We start from the raw sequence: 14744 nt of genomic DNA on the forward strand, positions 1-14744 counted from the left end.
ACTTTAAAGTGAAATTTATCTTTTTAAATTATTTGCAAAATTAATTAATCTTCTATGTGCTCTGTCTGAAATAGTCTGATTAAAACAAAAAGTGACATTTAAAAACTGCCATAGATAAAAAAGTGATGCGCGCGCGAGGTTTGCTGAATTTTCTCGTGTCAGCTTTTTATCGAAAAATAACTCTTTCTGTTATTTGAGACGTGCCGGTGTGTTTACTGCGATGGAATTTAGCGTTCCGTGTTCTCTCGAGTCTTGAGTTTGGTTCTGCAAGGTGGTATACGTATCGCACTTTATCTTCGTCAGTTTAACGGCGGCATGATGGTTATTGAAAAGGTGCATGGTCTTCAAGCGACCAGCTTGAGCCTCAACGAGAGGTTTACGCTGCTAGCGGCGGCAGCCCCAGACCGTGTGGTCTCGAGGCCGCGGCGGCGCCCGAGCGTCAACTCCTATTTCAACGAGAACAACATGAACCTGAGAAATCAAAACTTTCTGGGGAGCGTTGCCGCCCGGCGTCTTGAATTTGAGGCCAAGAGAGTAAGTGCACTGTTTGCTTTCAAAGATTCTGTACAAATAGTCCTTACCAGTTTACAGTGTATAATTTTAACTAATGTTATTGTCCTGGTTTGGTGTTTCATAGCATTCTGTTTGGAAGGATTTTTATTGTATTTATAAGATAATCTCATTGATCACAGAATAATATAGGTACTGGTCTCTGCAGCTTAGAAAAATTATTTTCACAATTTTTGTGCAATCGGTGTAACCTTATTGTATAATATTTATTCAAGTGTAGTACCATTTGAGTTTGCAAACTGTGTTTTATTTATATATCCATAATTCAGTGCAGAATTAAGGACAGGTTTCATATAGCCTAGGCTGAGAACTTTCTCTTCAATATGGGAGATTTAATTTATAGTTTTTTTTACTATTGCGAGCTTGCAAATTACTTAAATTACGTTTTCATCTAAAATACAATCTGTTAATGTAATTTTCAGCAAGCACTGAGGCAGCGATTGGGAACATTACGTCGCTTCGGCAGCGAGAGCAGCCTGCCCGGCCTGCGACGCTACAACAGCTACAGCAACCTTAGCCAGGGCAGCTTCAAGCAGAGGCCGTCTTGGAGGCAGAATGGGAATCTGAGGTATCACCAGTTATTCATTTCCGCGGTGGCATAATTTACAAATCGTGCAAAAATTGGAGTTTTTGGTTTTACACTAATACAAAATTTTGTTACCCCAGCCAGTATAGGAGTTAATATTTAATAAGTTCTCATTTTTATCCTATTTATAATAGTCTTTGTCTGGCAATATTAGCATTTATTTCACAGTAAAGATTTTTTTATAAGCCGTGTGGTGACGGCAGCGTAGAATACATTTATCACCAACCCCTACTCTTCCCGCGGGTGTCGTAAGAGGCGACTTAGGGACTACACATCAAACAGAGAATGGGCAGCAGCGCTCTCTGAAAAACATCAATCTTTTAAACTGCGATCTCCAACCAGCCTGCCAAGCGTGGGGATTATGGCAGTGGACTGTAAAGGGCTGTTGATGATGATGATGAAAGATTTTTTAATGGTGTTGATTGGAAGTAGATGGGTATTATTTTAGTTAAATAAAATATGATTGTATATGCATTTGGCTTTGTGGTTAATATTATTATGCTCATAGCGAGAACACTGTTTTATATTGCTTACTGTTCTTGCAATTTTTTACTCATTTTAAATATTTATACATACATATCTATTGTTTGTCACATAAAGCAATCTATATTTTATGTGAAGTACACAGCTAAATTCGTGACTAGCAACTAGGTAAGCGTAACAATAAATTAAATATTTTACTTATGTATGGCAATAGCATATGAAACTCAACATTTTTATTGCAAAATAACACCTATTATAATAAGATATCAGTGTAGATTGCTGTACGCATACGTTAGTCGTCGCGTGCCTATTGGCACTTCGTCAGTCGTGTTATGATAGGGAATACACTAGGGTTACATCACGTCATGTTGACTTAATTTTAATTATGTAGTTTAATATTTCTTATAATAAAATTAAAAGGTTTCTTAGCAAGAAAGTTATTACTCAAAATAAAATTGGAACTGCTAGCTAGCAATCCACAGATGCACAAAATGTCTAATTCTAGTTTAGTATTAATATTATAGCGCATTTTTCCCGATAAAGTTGGTCGAATAGGCCTTTATGACATAGTGGGTTCGCCTGGATACATCAGTTGTACAATACAAAGCTGTTTTTTATCTACTCGTATTTTAATGCCTGTAATGAAAATAATTAATAAGTTTGTTGAATTCCAGCCGCTCGACGTCATTCGAAAACCTATCGCAGGCCTGGCGCGGCTACCGCCGGCGCCGCGGCGTGTGGAGGGCTCGTGGTCGATTCAGGTACGCTTCGTATATCCTATTTCAACATCATCATCATCACCATTTCAGCCAAATGACGTCCACTGCTGGACAAAGGCCTCCCCCAAGGTTTTCCATAATAAACGGTCCTGCGCTGCCCGCATCCAGGCATCCCGAAACTGGTTTCACAAAATGCTTATGTATGAAAAGCTTTTTATTATTATACGTTATTATTAACTACTATCACGCATTTACTTTTTAATTATGGCGATCTGCGTACCGCATATGTTTATCGAAAATAATGCCTATATTAGGCTTTCAACTAGCTCTTCTATTAATTACATAGTTGACAGTTACTAATTACTTCTACTGTTATTATTTTTTTTTGTAAAATCTTATAATCGCAAGTAACACATCATTTTTTTATTTAAAATTACAAAATAGAAAATTATAATTTACTTCTATTTATCGATAATAGGAAACCGCATTAGAACACGAGCACGGCACTATGTTACGACCGGCACATGCGGCCGTACTGTGTATTTTCACACGATCAGTGGATATCGGAAGAAATTAAATACATTGCGCAGTAGTTGAGCATGACATAAAGTGGTTGCTAACTAAATCGTCAATGTACAAGTGTGTTAGAATTTTTATCACCACTGATTTCGATATCGCAGTAACTGTTACGGCACTGAATTCGTTCGTAAAAATGTTTAGGTTTTTTTTTATTTATAAACAAAATACCAATGGATTTGCAATACTTACATGTAGTAAATGACTCTATTGTTCCTGTAGTTCTTCGTTTCACTTGTTTTATTGCACGTAACGACGCATTATCCAAAATATCGGAGAACATTTTCCTTAGTATGACTGAATCGCGACTAACCTAGCTACGCGGCCGATGTTCGTTTCTGGGCATATCGAGGAGACACGCGTCACGCCCCCTTTTCACATCTATTCCCTTCTATGATCTGAGTGTTCCGCTCTAAGAGGTAAAAATAGATAAAAAATGTTGCAGAAACGAGAAATATTATTTTAAATTATTTTCACGCGTACGAAGTCGCGGGCACAGCTAATTTCTAATCAATCAGAGGTGGAATTTGTCTAAAGCAATCGTAATCATTTGACAGTTCATAACGTAACTGTAACGGTAAATGCCAAATGATAACGATTGCTTTACACAATTCCACCTCTGGTTTATAACTTATTTTAGTATCATTGTCAATGTTTATCGTTGTTTATAGGGGCCGGGGCGGCTTCACGCGCGATGTCCCTCGCTTCGCGGGCGCGGGCGGCGTGGGCACGCGCGGACGGACGCAACGTGCGCGCGGCGGGGTCACACGTGCGAGGGGCAGGGGACGAGGTAACACACATTATTTTATTTTATTTAAACATTACAGACTAAGCGACACGCGCACACTGAGCGACAATGACTTGTCAATTTCATACAAGCTAATAATGAAACTTGCGGCCGCGTAGATCCCGTTTTACAACCTTAGGCCCAGTTTTTTTGATACTTAGTTAAAATAACTAATTGTTAAATTTTGCTACTAATGGTTAAATATTAACAAAATGTTAACTAATAGTTAAAAAATGTACTAAAAGTCAAGCTAACCATTGTTCGAAAAACATTTTTTTCTGATATTTAACCACTTGTCATTTGACATCTGTCAAATTTGACCATTGGTTATTTTAACTACGAATCAAAAAACCGGGCCTTAGGGGTTGAATTTTGAAAAATCCCGTCTTATGCCCGTTTTCACCATTAATCGCTAATTTTTAAGTGAGCCCTATTGTTGACAAATAACAGGAATTTTGTTGACATAGGGGTCACTTAAAAATTAAGGATTGATGGTGAAAACGGGCATTAGTGACCTACGTTCTAAAAGGAAACCCCCATGCAAAATTTGAGACTTCTAGCAGTTTTAGTTTCTGAGATTTCGTGATGAGTGAGTGAGTCAGTCAATATGCGTCTGGTCGCCGCGATTGTCGCCCAGTGTACGCTGTCGCTAGACTACAACAGCGGTGGCTGACATGATCCACTGCTTACTGACAAACTACTGTGAACATATACCAATAGGCTAGTTGCCTAAAAAAATTTTTTTAGTCCGTAATGTTTAATATCAAAAAACATTGGACACATATATTTTTATTTGTCAATCTAACAAATAATTACATAGTTATGGTGCGTTGAAGTTGCGCACGACGTCACAACGTGCGGCATTTTTAAGCAAGCGTTGACGTCACGGGCCTCTTCTTATGAACTTTGGGGCGCTTTATCTCTTTAAATTTTCATTAGTTTGAAAAAGTGAAAAATACGTGTAGAGTATTTTTTGATAAGTTAACTGACGGACTAATTAAAACTCTTGCTTTTTGACCCAGGCAACATCCCCATTACATTACATACTTCTTGAAATCTTAAGTCTTGAAACAGCCTAAAGCTTCAATACGCGTCCCATAACAGTCCGCGCGACCTGTCATTGGCGGCGATGGCGGCGGCGGCGACAACGATCTGCACGCATTGGTGTGATTAAATTCAGTACACAATTACCTATGTAGTATTTTTAGGGTTCTTTATTTTATTATGAGGGAAAACATAAAACTGAAAATTATTCTTAGTATTGACACAATCGACTGGACTAACAGCTGCGATCGACCGGTTGGCCACCATAGTGGCAATTTATGGGACAGTGCTGGGCTGTCCTTCTATAAGCGTTAAAGCAGTAAAAAAATCCACAAAGCAGACAACAACTTTCCACCATTAACTTTCACGTTTATATTCACAGCTGGCATACTCAAGAATCAAACCCAGAAGCCGGTGCCCACGCGTGAGGAGTTAGACGAGCAACTAGACCAATACATGGCGTGTTCGCGGGCCGCGCTCGACCACGAACTAGACGAATACATGAAGAACGCTATGGAGCTCGAATAACGAGCCAAGGGACAACACTACGCACGCAAAACAAGAGAGCACAGACACGGCAGAAGCATCGAGGGTACAAGAAGTACTTAATACTACCGATAGATGGCGCTGTCTTGTAAAAACAGATGGGAGAAGACATTGATAAATCAGTCTAAAGCCCGGTCTCCGAGCACGTAGAATTTTGTCCAATGACCCTAAGCTACCCGTCGCACAGTCGCGACAGCAATATAATTACCCGCGAGCGATAAGGATGGGTAGCTTGGGGTCATTATTTGGACAAAATTCTACGTGCTCGCAGACCAGACTATAGCGGGTTCCGTACCCTGCGTCTATGTTGGATAAGGAACGGGACACAATTTATGCGTAAAAATAGGTGGCGTTTACCAGGAATACATCCGAAATAGAGCATACGGCAAAAACATCTGGAAACACAAGTTGGTCTAAATCAAGTACCTAATTCTACCAATAGATGGCGTTATCCTGCAAAAATGCTGATCCTAATATGGAGCATAATCTTGTGATACAACATACAGTGTTTCTTGGATCCTCAGTTTATTTCAAATATTATCTAACAGGGACGGAAAAATCGCAAATAAAGACACTCCTATAAAAACAGAAGGCGCTGTATACGGTATTTTTAGTAATTTCTCGAGTTGTTTGGAGCTAAATGACGCCTGTGATATAAAATATGCCATCTTCAACCTCTATTGTATGTCGTCAAAAATTCTGTGTCGTGGAATCATATCAAAATGTGGTTTTGCTGTGTTAGTGATGTGACAATTTCGGACCACTTCGCACCACTGCGACAAAATTCAAGAAATCACGAAGTTGTGTTATTTTATTAGGCAAGTGAGTAGATTGGTAGTGCTGGTGATGTAAACAATATATCGATAGAGAGTGAGAAATTATTATTTTAAACAATAATTGACTTCGTTTGTGTGTTTGTTGAAATTAAAACATTGTTAATGAAATACATGTTTTAAAGACCGGCATCAGGGTAAAAGAAAATCGTCTAAGTTATCTTCAGGTCTTCCAAAATACTAAAAATGCTAGACTAGTGGTGCCCGCGACTTCGTACGCGTGAAAAACCGTTATCATCTTGAGGTATGATTCATACCTCAAGATGATAACGTATGAAAAATAGTTAACGTCCTATTTTTAGACCTACTGAATATACACACAAATATTCATAAGAATCGGTCAAGCCGTTTCAGAATTTTGCACTTTGACACGAGAATTTTATATCTATATTATGTATACTAATATTGTAAAGCTGAAGAGTATTTTCTTGAACGCGCTAATCTCAGGTCCGATTAGAAAAAATATTTTGTGTTTGAATAGCCCATATCGAGGAAGGCTTTAGGCTATATTACGTGTACGAAGTTGCGGGCACAACTAGTATCGTTATAAATTAGAACCTTTATGTTTTTGTGATGTATAAACAATAATACTGTAGTTTCATCAAAATCCGTTCAGCACTTTTTGCTTGAAAGGAAGCTGAAAAATTGGTGGCAAAAATATTGTTTGCATCACCCAACACCAACACTAATTATTGTAGACTAAGAACTACAGTGTACAGTGATTGAAAGTATATTTTCGCTACAAGTGTTAGTTTAAGTACTGGTTTAATAAAAACACTATGTAGTCATTCAGTGTACCTTACTATTATATTGCTATAAGAATCTTGAGGATAGTTTTTAAGGTTTGACTGGTAACATAGAGCCTTAATCAGAGATGTAAGAGTAGGCGCACACCGTTGATTTTTTATCTTCCGATAGTTAAGTCGGGCAGTTGATCAGTACGGGCATGTATGGGAGTGCGCACACTACGCCGATTCGATTTGGCCGATTCTTCATACAAATTAAAATCGGGCACAACTATCGGCCAACTAAAAATCAACGGTGTGCGCCTACTCAAATGGTTTAACTTAACTAACACGAACATTTTCAGTTTTATCATTGACTTTCAAAGATATTTGTCAGTGAGTTGTATTGCAGAAGTCAAACTGAAAGTGGTTGTGAGTTACGTACGCAATGTGGGCTACCGTATTTGCGCTTAGTTGGCGCCACTAGCCAGTAAAGTTCTGTCACTCGACTTTGTCGCCAACTGGTGAAAGCTTAAACTAGAAAGTCTATCGTGTTAGCATTGACCAATTGGCGCCACTAGCCAGTAATGTTCTGTCACTCGACTTTGGCGCCAACTGGTGAAAGCTTAAACTAGAAAGTCTATTGTGTTATCATTGACCAATTGGCGCCACTATCGAGTAAAAGTCCAGTCACTTTGGCGCCAAGTGGTGATCACGAATATGGTAGCCCTTACTTGGGGTCATTTGTCTAGACATGTTTTGTAGTGATGGGACACTTGGGTTTTTGAAAATCCCGCATTTGGTTTAATGTCGAGCTCACTAGTCTTATGGTTAAATAAATTATAAGAGATGTATTAGTTTATTCACGACATTTAACACATCGTCCTAAATATGACCATAGATAGATAAGACTCGTTTGTAATTATATATTTTGACGTAAATCTTTCTATTTTCGTATCAATTAAAAAGTTTATATAAATATGTTTCTATTTTTTAGGTTAGTGAACAGAAATTCCTAGATTCATATTAGATACCTATTAATAATTTCAAAGGTATGCCCATTTTCTGTCTAGATTGTAAATTGAATTTTACAGTAAATTGCTCGCAACTTGCGCTATTTGCGCCCAGTTGGCGCCACTGGTAACTAAGTTATATGCCAACTAAAAAGTTCTCAAAAAGCAGTTAGTCCCAAACGACATAATATAACCTTCATAATACTTTTTACAGCTTTTAAAATTTAATGCCTATTTTTCAACTAAACAATTTCATGGAGGAAAACTAAAGTAAAAGCGCTTAATCATATTATAAACTAGCTTTTTGCCTGCGGCTTCGCCCGCGTGGAATTTTGTCTGTCACAGAAAAACTTTATGGCGCGTGGCCCTGTTTCTAAAACCGGGCTAAAAACTATCCTATGTCCTTTCCCGGGACTCAAACTATCTCTATGCCTTTCCTCAAAATCGGTTCAGTGGTTTAGGCGTGAAACCAAGGCAGACAGATCACAGATAGACAGAGTTACTTTCGCATTTATATTTATAATATTATTATAGATAAACTACTCCTTGCTTGAATTTTTTCTATATTTTAGGTTAAAAATTCCAAATAATGTAGAAGTAAGAAAAATGACAATATGGGCATGACCTTTAATTTTTTCCGCCATTGATCATGTTGTTTAAGCCTGCGACCTTTTGTATGAAATTTCTTTAGAAATTGTTAGTCTTTTTAGTGTATGAGACATTTTAAATTAATTTGTAATGTAAAGCATCATTTGTTTGTTATTTTTTATTATTAAGTATGCATAAAATAAACACATTAATATTTTTGCACAATGTATTTTTGTAAAACAAAGTTCCAGACATTCAGGCATAATAATAAGCAAGCCAAGCAAAAATTAAAAAAAGTCAATCGCTGCTAGCTCATGAATATAAACTCGCGTCAATAGGGGCCGTCCATAAATTACGTCATCGATTTTTTCAGATTTTTGAACCACCAACATTAAAACAAAACGCAATCACCCCCTCCTACAATCATCCTATCGTCATTTCTCAATGACCCCCCCCCCCTTCTCCCAAAATTGACGTCATTACCAGTTTGACAAAATTAAAACATTGCAGATTTGAGAAAAATAGGGTATTACTGTATTTGTGTACATCTATGTTGCATTATGTATGTTTATTATGACTTATTTTAGTATTGTACGCGCCTTAGCCGCCTCTCACATTTGCAGTCTCACTTACTAGGTGTGCTGGAAGAAATTTCTTTTTTGGAAATAATCTTTTTGTATGTGAACAATAAACTATAAATAAATAAATAAGAATGACGTCAATTTCGAAACACCCCCCCTCCCTATCTATCATTTACCGTCATCCGCAGACCAACCCCCCCCCCCCTAATTTAGAATGACGTAATATATGGACGGCCCCTTATAAATAAAGGCCAATATAAAAAATACCTAATTTTCAATGTTCCTAGTCACCTGTATAAAATAATAACTGAAACAGTGAAAATTAAGTTTCTATAAACACTGACACTTTATGTATTTGTCAAAAGAGCTGTTTTACATCAAAAATAAGTATGCTAAACTATTGAATCTGTACATTTTCAATATATTGCTTTTTTGACGCGAATATCAGTGGGCTAAGTCCTTATCGCGTTTATAACATTTCGAAAGGGATCACTACACCCCGGTCGCCGAGCACGTAGAATTTCGTCCAATGACCCCAAGCTATCCATCCTTATCGCTCGCACGTAACGAGCGATAAGGATGGGTAGCTTGGGGTCATTGGCCAAAATTCTACGTGCTCGGCGACCGGACTATACCAATAAGTATTAAGTCCGTGTCTTTATTCGACTATTAAGATAGTTTTCTTTTACAGTGTGTACTTTTGTTTTCACAACCAGAAAACGACGTTTGTGTTATTAATTTTAAGTAATATTTTAGAGCTTTTCACAAAGATGGCAGCACTCAAAATGGCCGATTTATCGACCGCTGTGTATAAAATATACCACATTTGCTGTAATTGTCGTAACTCATTTTACAGAGAAACAACAAAGTTTATACAAATTGTTTTTTGGTTGGCCACTAGATCTAAGAAACATAGGCCTAGATAAGAGGTCTAACGCCCCTATTCACAAACATTACAATGAGGTCTCACAGTGCGCGTGGACGCACAGGGTGACACACGAACCAATCACAGAGCTCTATTCAACGCATTGCTTTCGAATTGCCGCTTCACTTAAGCAAGCATTGTTTGTGAATGCGGGCGTAAGTCTTTCAGTGATGGACAAGCCAAAGTGTGAAAACTCGATGAAGGCAGTTTTTTCTGTCTCTTTAAGTTTGTTTATTAACTGTAAAAATCTTTGAGGATCGGTAGCTTTGATCTTGTTAGGGCACCTAAAACGGTGAAGATACTATGGCACTCAAATTAATGGTCCATCCCATAACACAGGGCTATGGCATTTCGTATATGTTTTTTTATCTGATTATATCATACGATATATACTGTTTTACATTTTTTTTTTATTTAAATTGAATGTCAATTTCATTTTGGCAGTGTTACTTTTGCAAAAATAATAATTCTAACTTAGTATCTTTACTGTATGTGTTTCCTTTTAGATGTGGCCAAGTTTGAGTGACATAAATTTTATTTTTGGTCTATATTATAAGCTGTCTAGATTATATAGATGACCCACGCTGAACTGTCCCGCCAAACTCAATGACAGGGGGGCGCTACCATCGTTCAACTATATGGTTTCCAACATGGCAAAAATCTGAACCAGCTATCCGGTATTGACGGTGGCGCCCCACTGTCAATGTCATCGACAGGACAGTCCAGTATTTTGGAACTACGTGAATGCTCTAAGTCTAAACCTTCAGTTATAAAGTTCGTGTAAGTTAACTCTTTTTGTTTGATACTTGACGGAAGTGTAAATAAATAGCGGTAAGCGAGAAAGTTGATTGTTTACAATAAAAGCGAATGACGGCGATTTGAAGTTTCATTTTAAGGTTCAATTCCTGTAATGTACATCAACAGATCAAGCTATAAGGCCTGATTCGACGAAACTTTTATCCGAGAATAACTACTGGTATAACTGACACCAGTCCACCCACAAGGTGGACCGACGACATCATAAAGGTAGCAGGTAAGCGCTGGACGCAGGCCGCTACCAACCGGGCAGCATGGAAAGCATTGGGGGAGGCCTATGTTCAGCAGTGGACATCCTATGGCTGAGATGATGATAATGATAACTGACACATTGACAGTATCAGTATGGGAAATATGTTAAAATATAAAACTGACGATCTATTCTGAAATTATATATAAATGTTGCAAATATCACGACTATAAGATGCTACAGCGTTTAGCTTGGTGTGCTGTCATTACATCTTACCGAGAAACAACTGAACTGATTTTGATTGGTTTGGTTTCGTTTTGTTTTAATGTTGTGATGAGGACCACCTACGGTTTGTTATTTCGTTAAACTGATTTTTGAACTTTATTTGTTTGGATTTAAGAGAGAAACCATGTTTGTGTGGATGTACAGTCGATCACAAAAGTTTAATGCATGTTAAAGACTGCATAATAAAGTCAAGGGTACCTAAGTGACTTTCTGATGGGATTTCCAAGCCGTTCAATTAAAGTTCTTGTCTCTCCTTACTAGACCACTAAGATTGTATCACGCATACTTTAAGAACATACCAGCCGAAATGAGAACCTCCTCCTTTTGTTCAAGTCGGTTAAAAAGTCAATTTAAGTAAAGCACTTCGTAAGTTTGTGGCTCACTGTCCTCGTATAATCTCCAAAATGTTGCGCAAACGGTCAGTGATGGCTCGTATTCGTATCGGACCGCCCGCGGAACGATTTACCGACCGCTGCGAGGACGGCCGAGGAACAAAAGCCAATAACTGGTCTTTTCAAAAAAAATGTGGCACATGCTTTGACGTGCATGCAATATTGTTGCTCGCAATGTAGATAACTATACCTACTTTACAAATTTCGCATGATACCAAACTATTACACATACATTGCTTGAGGTACAAACTACCTAGTTTAGGTAAATATCACGAGAAAGAAGAGTTTAAATCAACTGCGCCTTTTAGGATCTTTGGCACATTAGGGAAATGGAGAACTCTTGATCTTCACAGCACTACTATGAAGTGTCATAGCACAGACTATCCTTCACCTACTTAAAAGACTGCAAGACGTGCATGACCAATTTCAAATTCTTCACTTCAGCCTGCCAAGATGGAAGAAAAATAAAGAATATTGGTAGCTTATCAAATAGTTTTCGGATGAGTTGAAATTTTTGGAATTTTATCGTTTAACCGGTTTCTCCAGTCTCCCTCGACGTTCTGCTGACGCGGACCGTTAGTTAGCGAAGGACGCGGGTAAGTTACGGCAGGCGCGTAGGCAGGCAAGATCGACTTGGTAAGAACTGAGGGTTCCCGACATAAATGTTCGTTCGTTCGTTTCAGAAGCGCTGGTAGGGCCCAAAAGATAAGGACATGTAAAGTGCCCCACAAGGGCTACCTTTTTTTTTCTATTTACTATATTTTGACGTTCATAAGTGCCAGTTGTGGTTTAAATTGAATAAATATTTTTGATATTCATTTTGAGTCAAATGACGTCTACTGCTGGACAAAGGCTTCCTCTAAGGCTTTCCATATCAACCGGTCGTGCGCTGCCTGTATCCAGGTTCTTCCCGCGACCTTCACCAGATCGTCGTCGTCAGACAAATGTAGAGCAACATAGTATGTTACCCGGTTGGTAGCGGCCTGCGTGCAGCGCTTTCCTGCTAGTACTTTTATGATGTCGTCGGTCCACCTTGTGGGATTCGGTCCGCATTGGGGGAGGCCTATGTTCAGCAGTGGACGTCCTATGGCTGAGATGATGATGATGATGAAGATAATATGTTAGCGAAGAGATTGTTACCTACTCAATCTTTGAGATTTAGTAGGTACATAAACCTGTAATGTAATTGTTTGTAGTCCCAAATAAAGAGAAAAAAACGAGGAGTGGAACGGAAGATAACGCTTCCTAGCCATAAGACCTCCTAAATTGTACCTACTTTTAACTTTTAAGTGCTAGGGGAAATAAAAAAATCTAGATTGAAAGTTAAAGCCACTCCAGCGCGTATTTTGTCCTACACGACATAACATTATCAACATTCAACAAAATTTTCTAGAAAAAATGTTGAATATTGTCATATTTTTGTTGATTGTGTAAGGCTAAACATGGACTGGAGAGCCGGCTTAAACTTAAGTGATTTGTTGCCAAAAAATTGTGAAAAATAAATAGTACCAAAAAATATGGATGAGGATCTTTTTTAAAAAATACTTTTACTTAGATATTGTTGCTAATAACTGTAATAATTGGTATTTCAAATAATAATTTAACAGAAAATTAACAAATTGAAGCGAATATAAGCATTTATTTAAATTTAAATGGGTACAACGTACACGGTCCAAGGTACATCTGGTTTGTTGTACCTAGGACAGTTTTCCCTTTTTTTTTCTAGCAGCTAGTATGCCCAAATTTTTAAAATTATACACAATTTTATGAATGAATTATGTAGTTAATTAAATGATCTTTAAATATAACTGCACTAGACAAGTTTAACTATCACCATTATTTTTCAAAAAATCAAAATTCGAAAAACTGGCCTAAGTACAACAGGTTCCCCTACTGGTAACACAATAAAGTTCATTTATCTCTATTTTTTTCTACGAAAAAGCACAAAATACGTATATGATCATTGGTTATACCACAAATTCCTGTTATAAACACGTAAAATATCTTTAAATTGATGAATTATTAGTCTTAGATATTCCCAAATGCTCTAAGGGACCTTAAAATCAAAGAAGCAGATGTTTAAAATATCACAACTTTGAAGCGTGCAGGGTTCTGCCGACTGTTTCTTTATTTATTTCACATACAAATAAGAATTTGTATTTATTCCCGCGTCCAGTTACACGTCATCAGGTCGTGATTACTGCATTTTGTTATTTTGTACTGGATTAACTGTCTTTTTGTTTAAACAAGTACTTAGGTAATTACTTACTTGATACCTGTACTTACTTATTGTTACATATCATGTTTAATGTAGGTACCTAAGTAATTTGCTGTATCTTTTATTTATTATTTGTCGAATCTATACTTAGAAAAAGTCGATTGGTGTCTGATATCTAGTAAATGTGAGGCCAGACACCTTTGGAAATTCAACAACCAAAATTTTGATTTTGAAATGTTCTCTAATGTTGTAAAACTCGTTTGGCACAGTTATATGCAAAATGGTGGTGATGTCGTAGTTTTTATAATCCCATTCACATATCAGTACAGTTACAGGAAAAAAGATGTAGCGAAGTTGATTATTAAATTGACCTGCAGCAGTAAAATGTACCTGTCGTGAACATTTAAGTAGCAATCGCACAAGGGTTTTACAAGGAGATACAAAGCTGTAAAATGCTTTAGACAGGGTTAAAATCCAGAACAAGGTCACTTGGCTGAAGACCATGCTCAGTGGCAGTGGGTCGGCCATCTGTCAAACGGGTTCTCGAGTGGACCACGTTTCAGCAAACATTTGGTGTAGGGCAATTTCCAACTCAGTGGACTGATGACCTCAGAAGATAGATGGCAGTGACTGGATAACAAAAGCCAGAGATTATGAACTTCGGAGGTTTGTTCAGCTGTGTGTCATGGTAATCACAGATGTAGCATTCTCTTGGGAGATCCTGGACTGAACTTTGTCCTCCACAAGGTTCTGAGAGGTTTTGGGTTCTAACAATGTAGGTACGTACTGAGATAATTATCTTATCTCAGCTAGTAAATATTTACAACCTGAGTAAAAATGTTATTGGTAATGTAGAGTGCTTTAGAT

At 37.7% G+C, this 14744-nt stretch overlaps 1 protein-coding gene across 1 annotated transcript; it reads left to right on the forward strand.

Moving 5' to 3' along the window:
- The first annotated feature begins 52 nt into the window (after positions 1–52).
- LOC114366593 (chromatin target of PRMT1 protein) lies at positions 53–5449 on the forward strand. The gene is made up of 5 exons (XM_028323512.1): positions 53–534; positions 993–1138; positions 2314–2400; positions 3606–3724; positions 5148–5449. Exons 1-5 carry the CDS (start codon positions 316–318, stop codon positions 5291–5293), a joined length of 717 nt encoding a protein of 238 aa, XP_028179313.1. The 5' UTR covers positions 53–315; the 3' UTR covers positions 5294–5449.
- Positions 5450–14744: the final 9295 nt, after the last annotated feature.

This window comes from Ostrinia furnacalis, unplaced genomic scaffold, assembly GCF_004193835.3.
Source record: "Ostrinia furnacalis isolate ACB-3 unplaced genomic scaffold, ASM419383v2 OfSCF0639, whole genome shotgun sequence".
NCBI classification, from domain to species: Eukaryota; Metazoa; Arthropoda; class Insecta; order Lepidoptera; family Crambidae; genus Ostrinia; species Ostrinia furnacalis.

Coding starts and splice junctions, on each gene's coding strand:
- LOC114366593 (XM_028323512.1), top strand. CDS start 316: ATGATGGTTATTGAAAAGGTGCATGGTCTTCAAGCGACCAGCTTGAGC. Junction 535..992: donor TTGAATTTGAGGCCAAGAGA/GTAAGTGCACTG, acceptor TGTAATTTTCAG/CAAGCACTGAGGCAGCGATT. Junction 1,139..2,313: donor AGGCAGAATGGGAATCTGAG/GTATCACCAGTT, acceptor GTTGAATTCCAG/CCGCTCGACGTCATTCGAAA.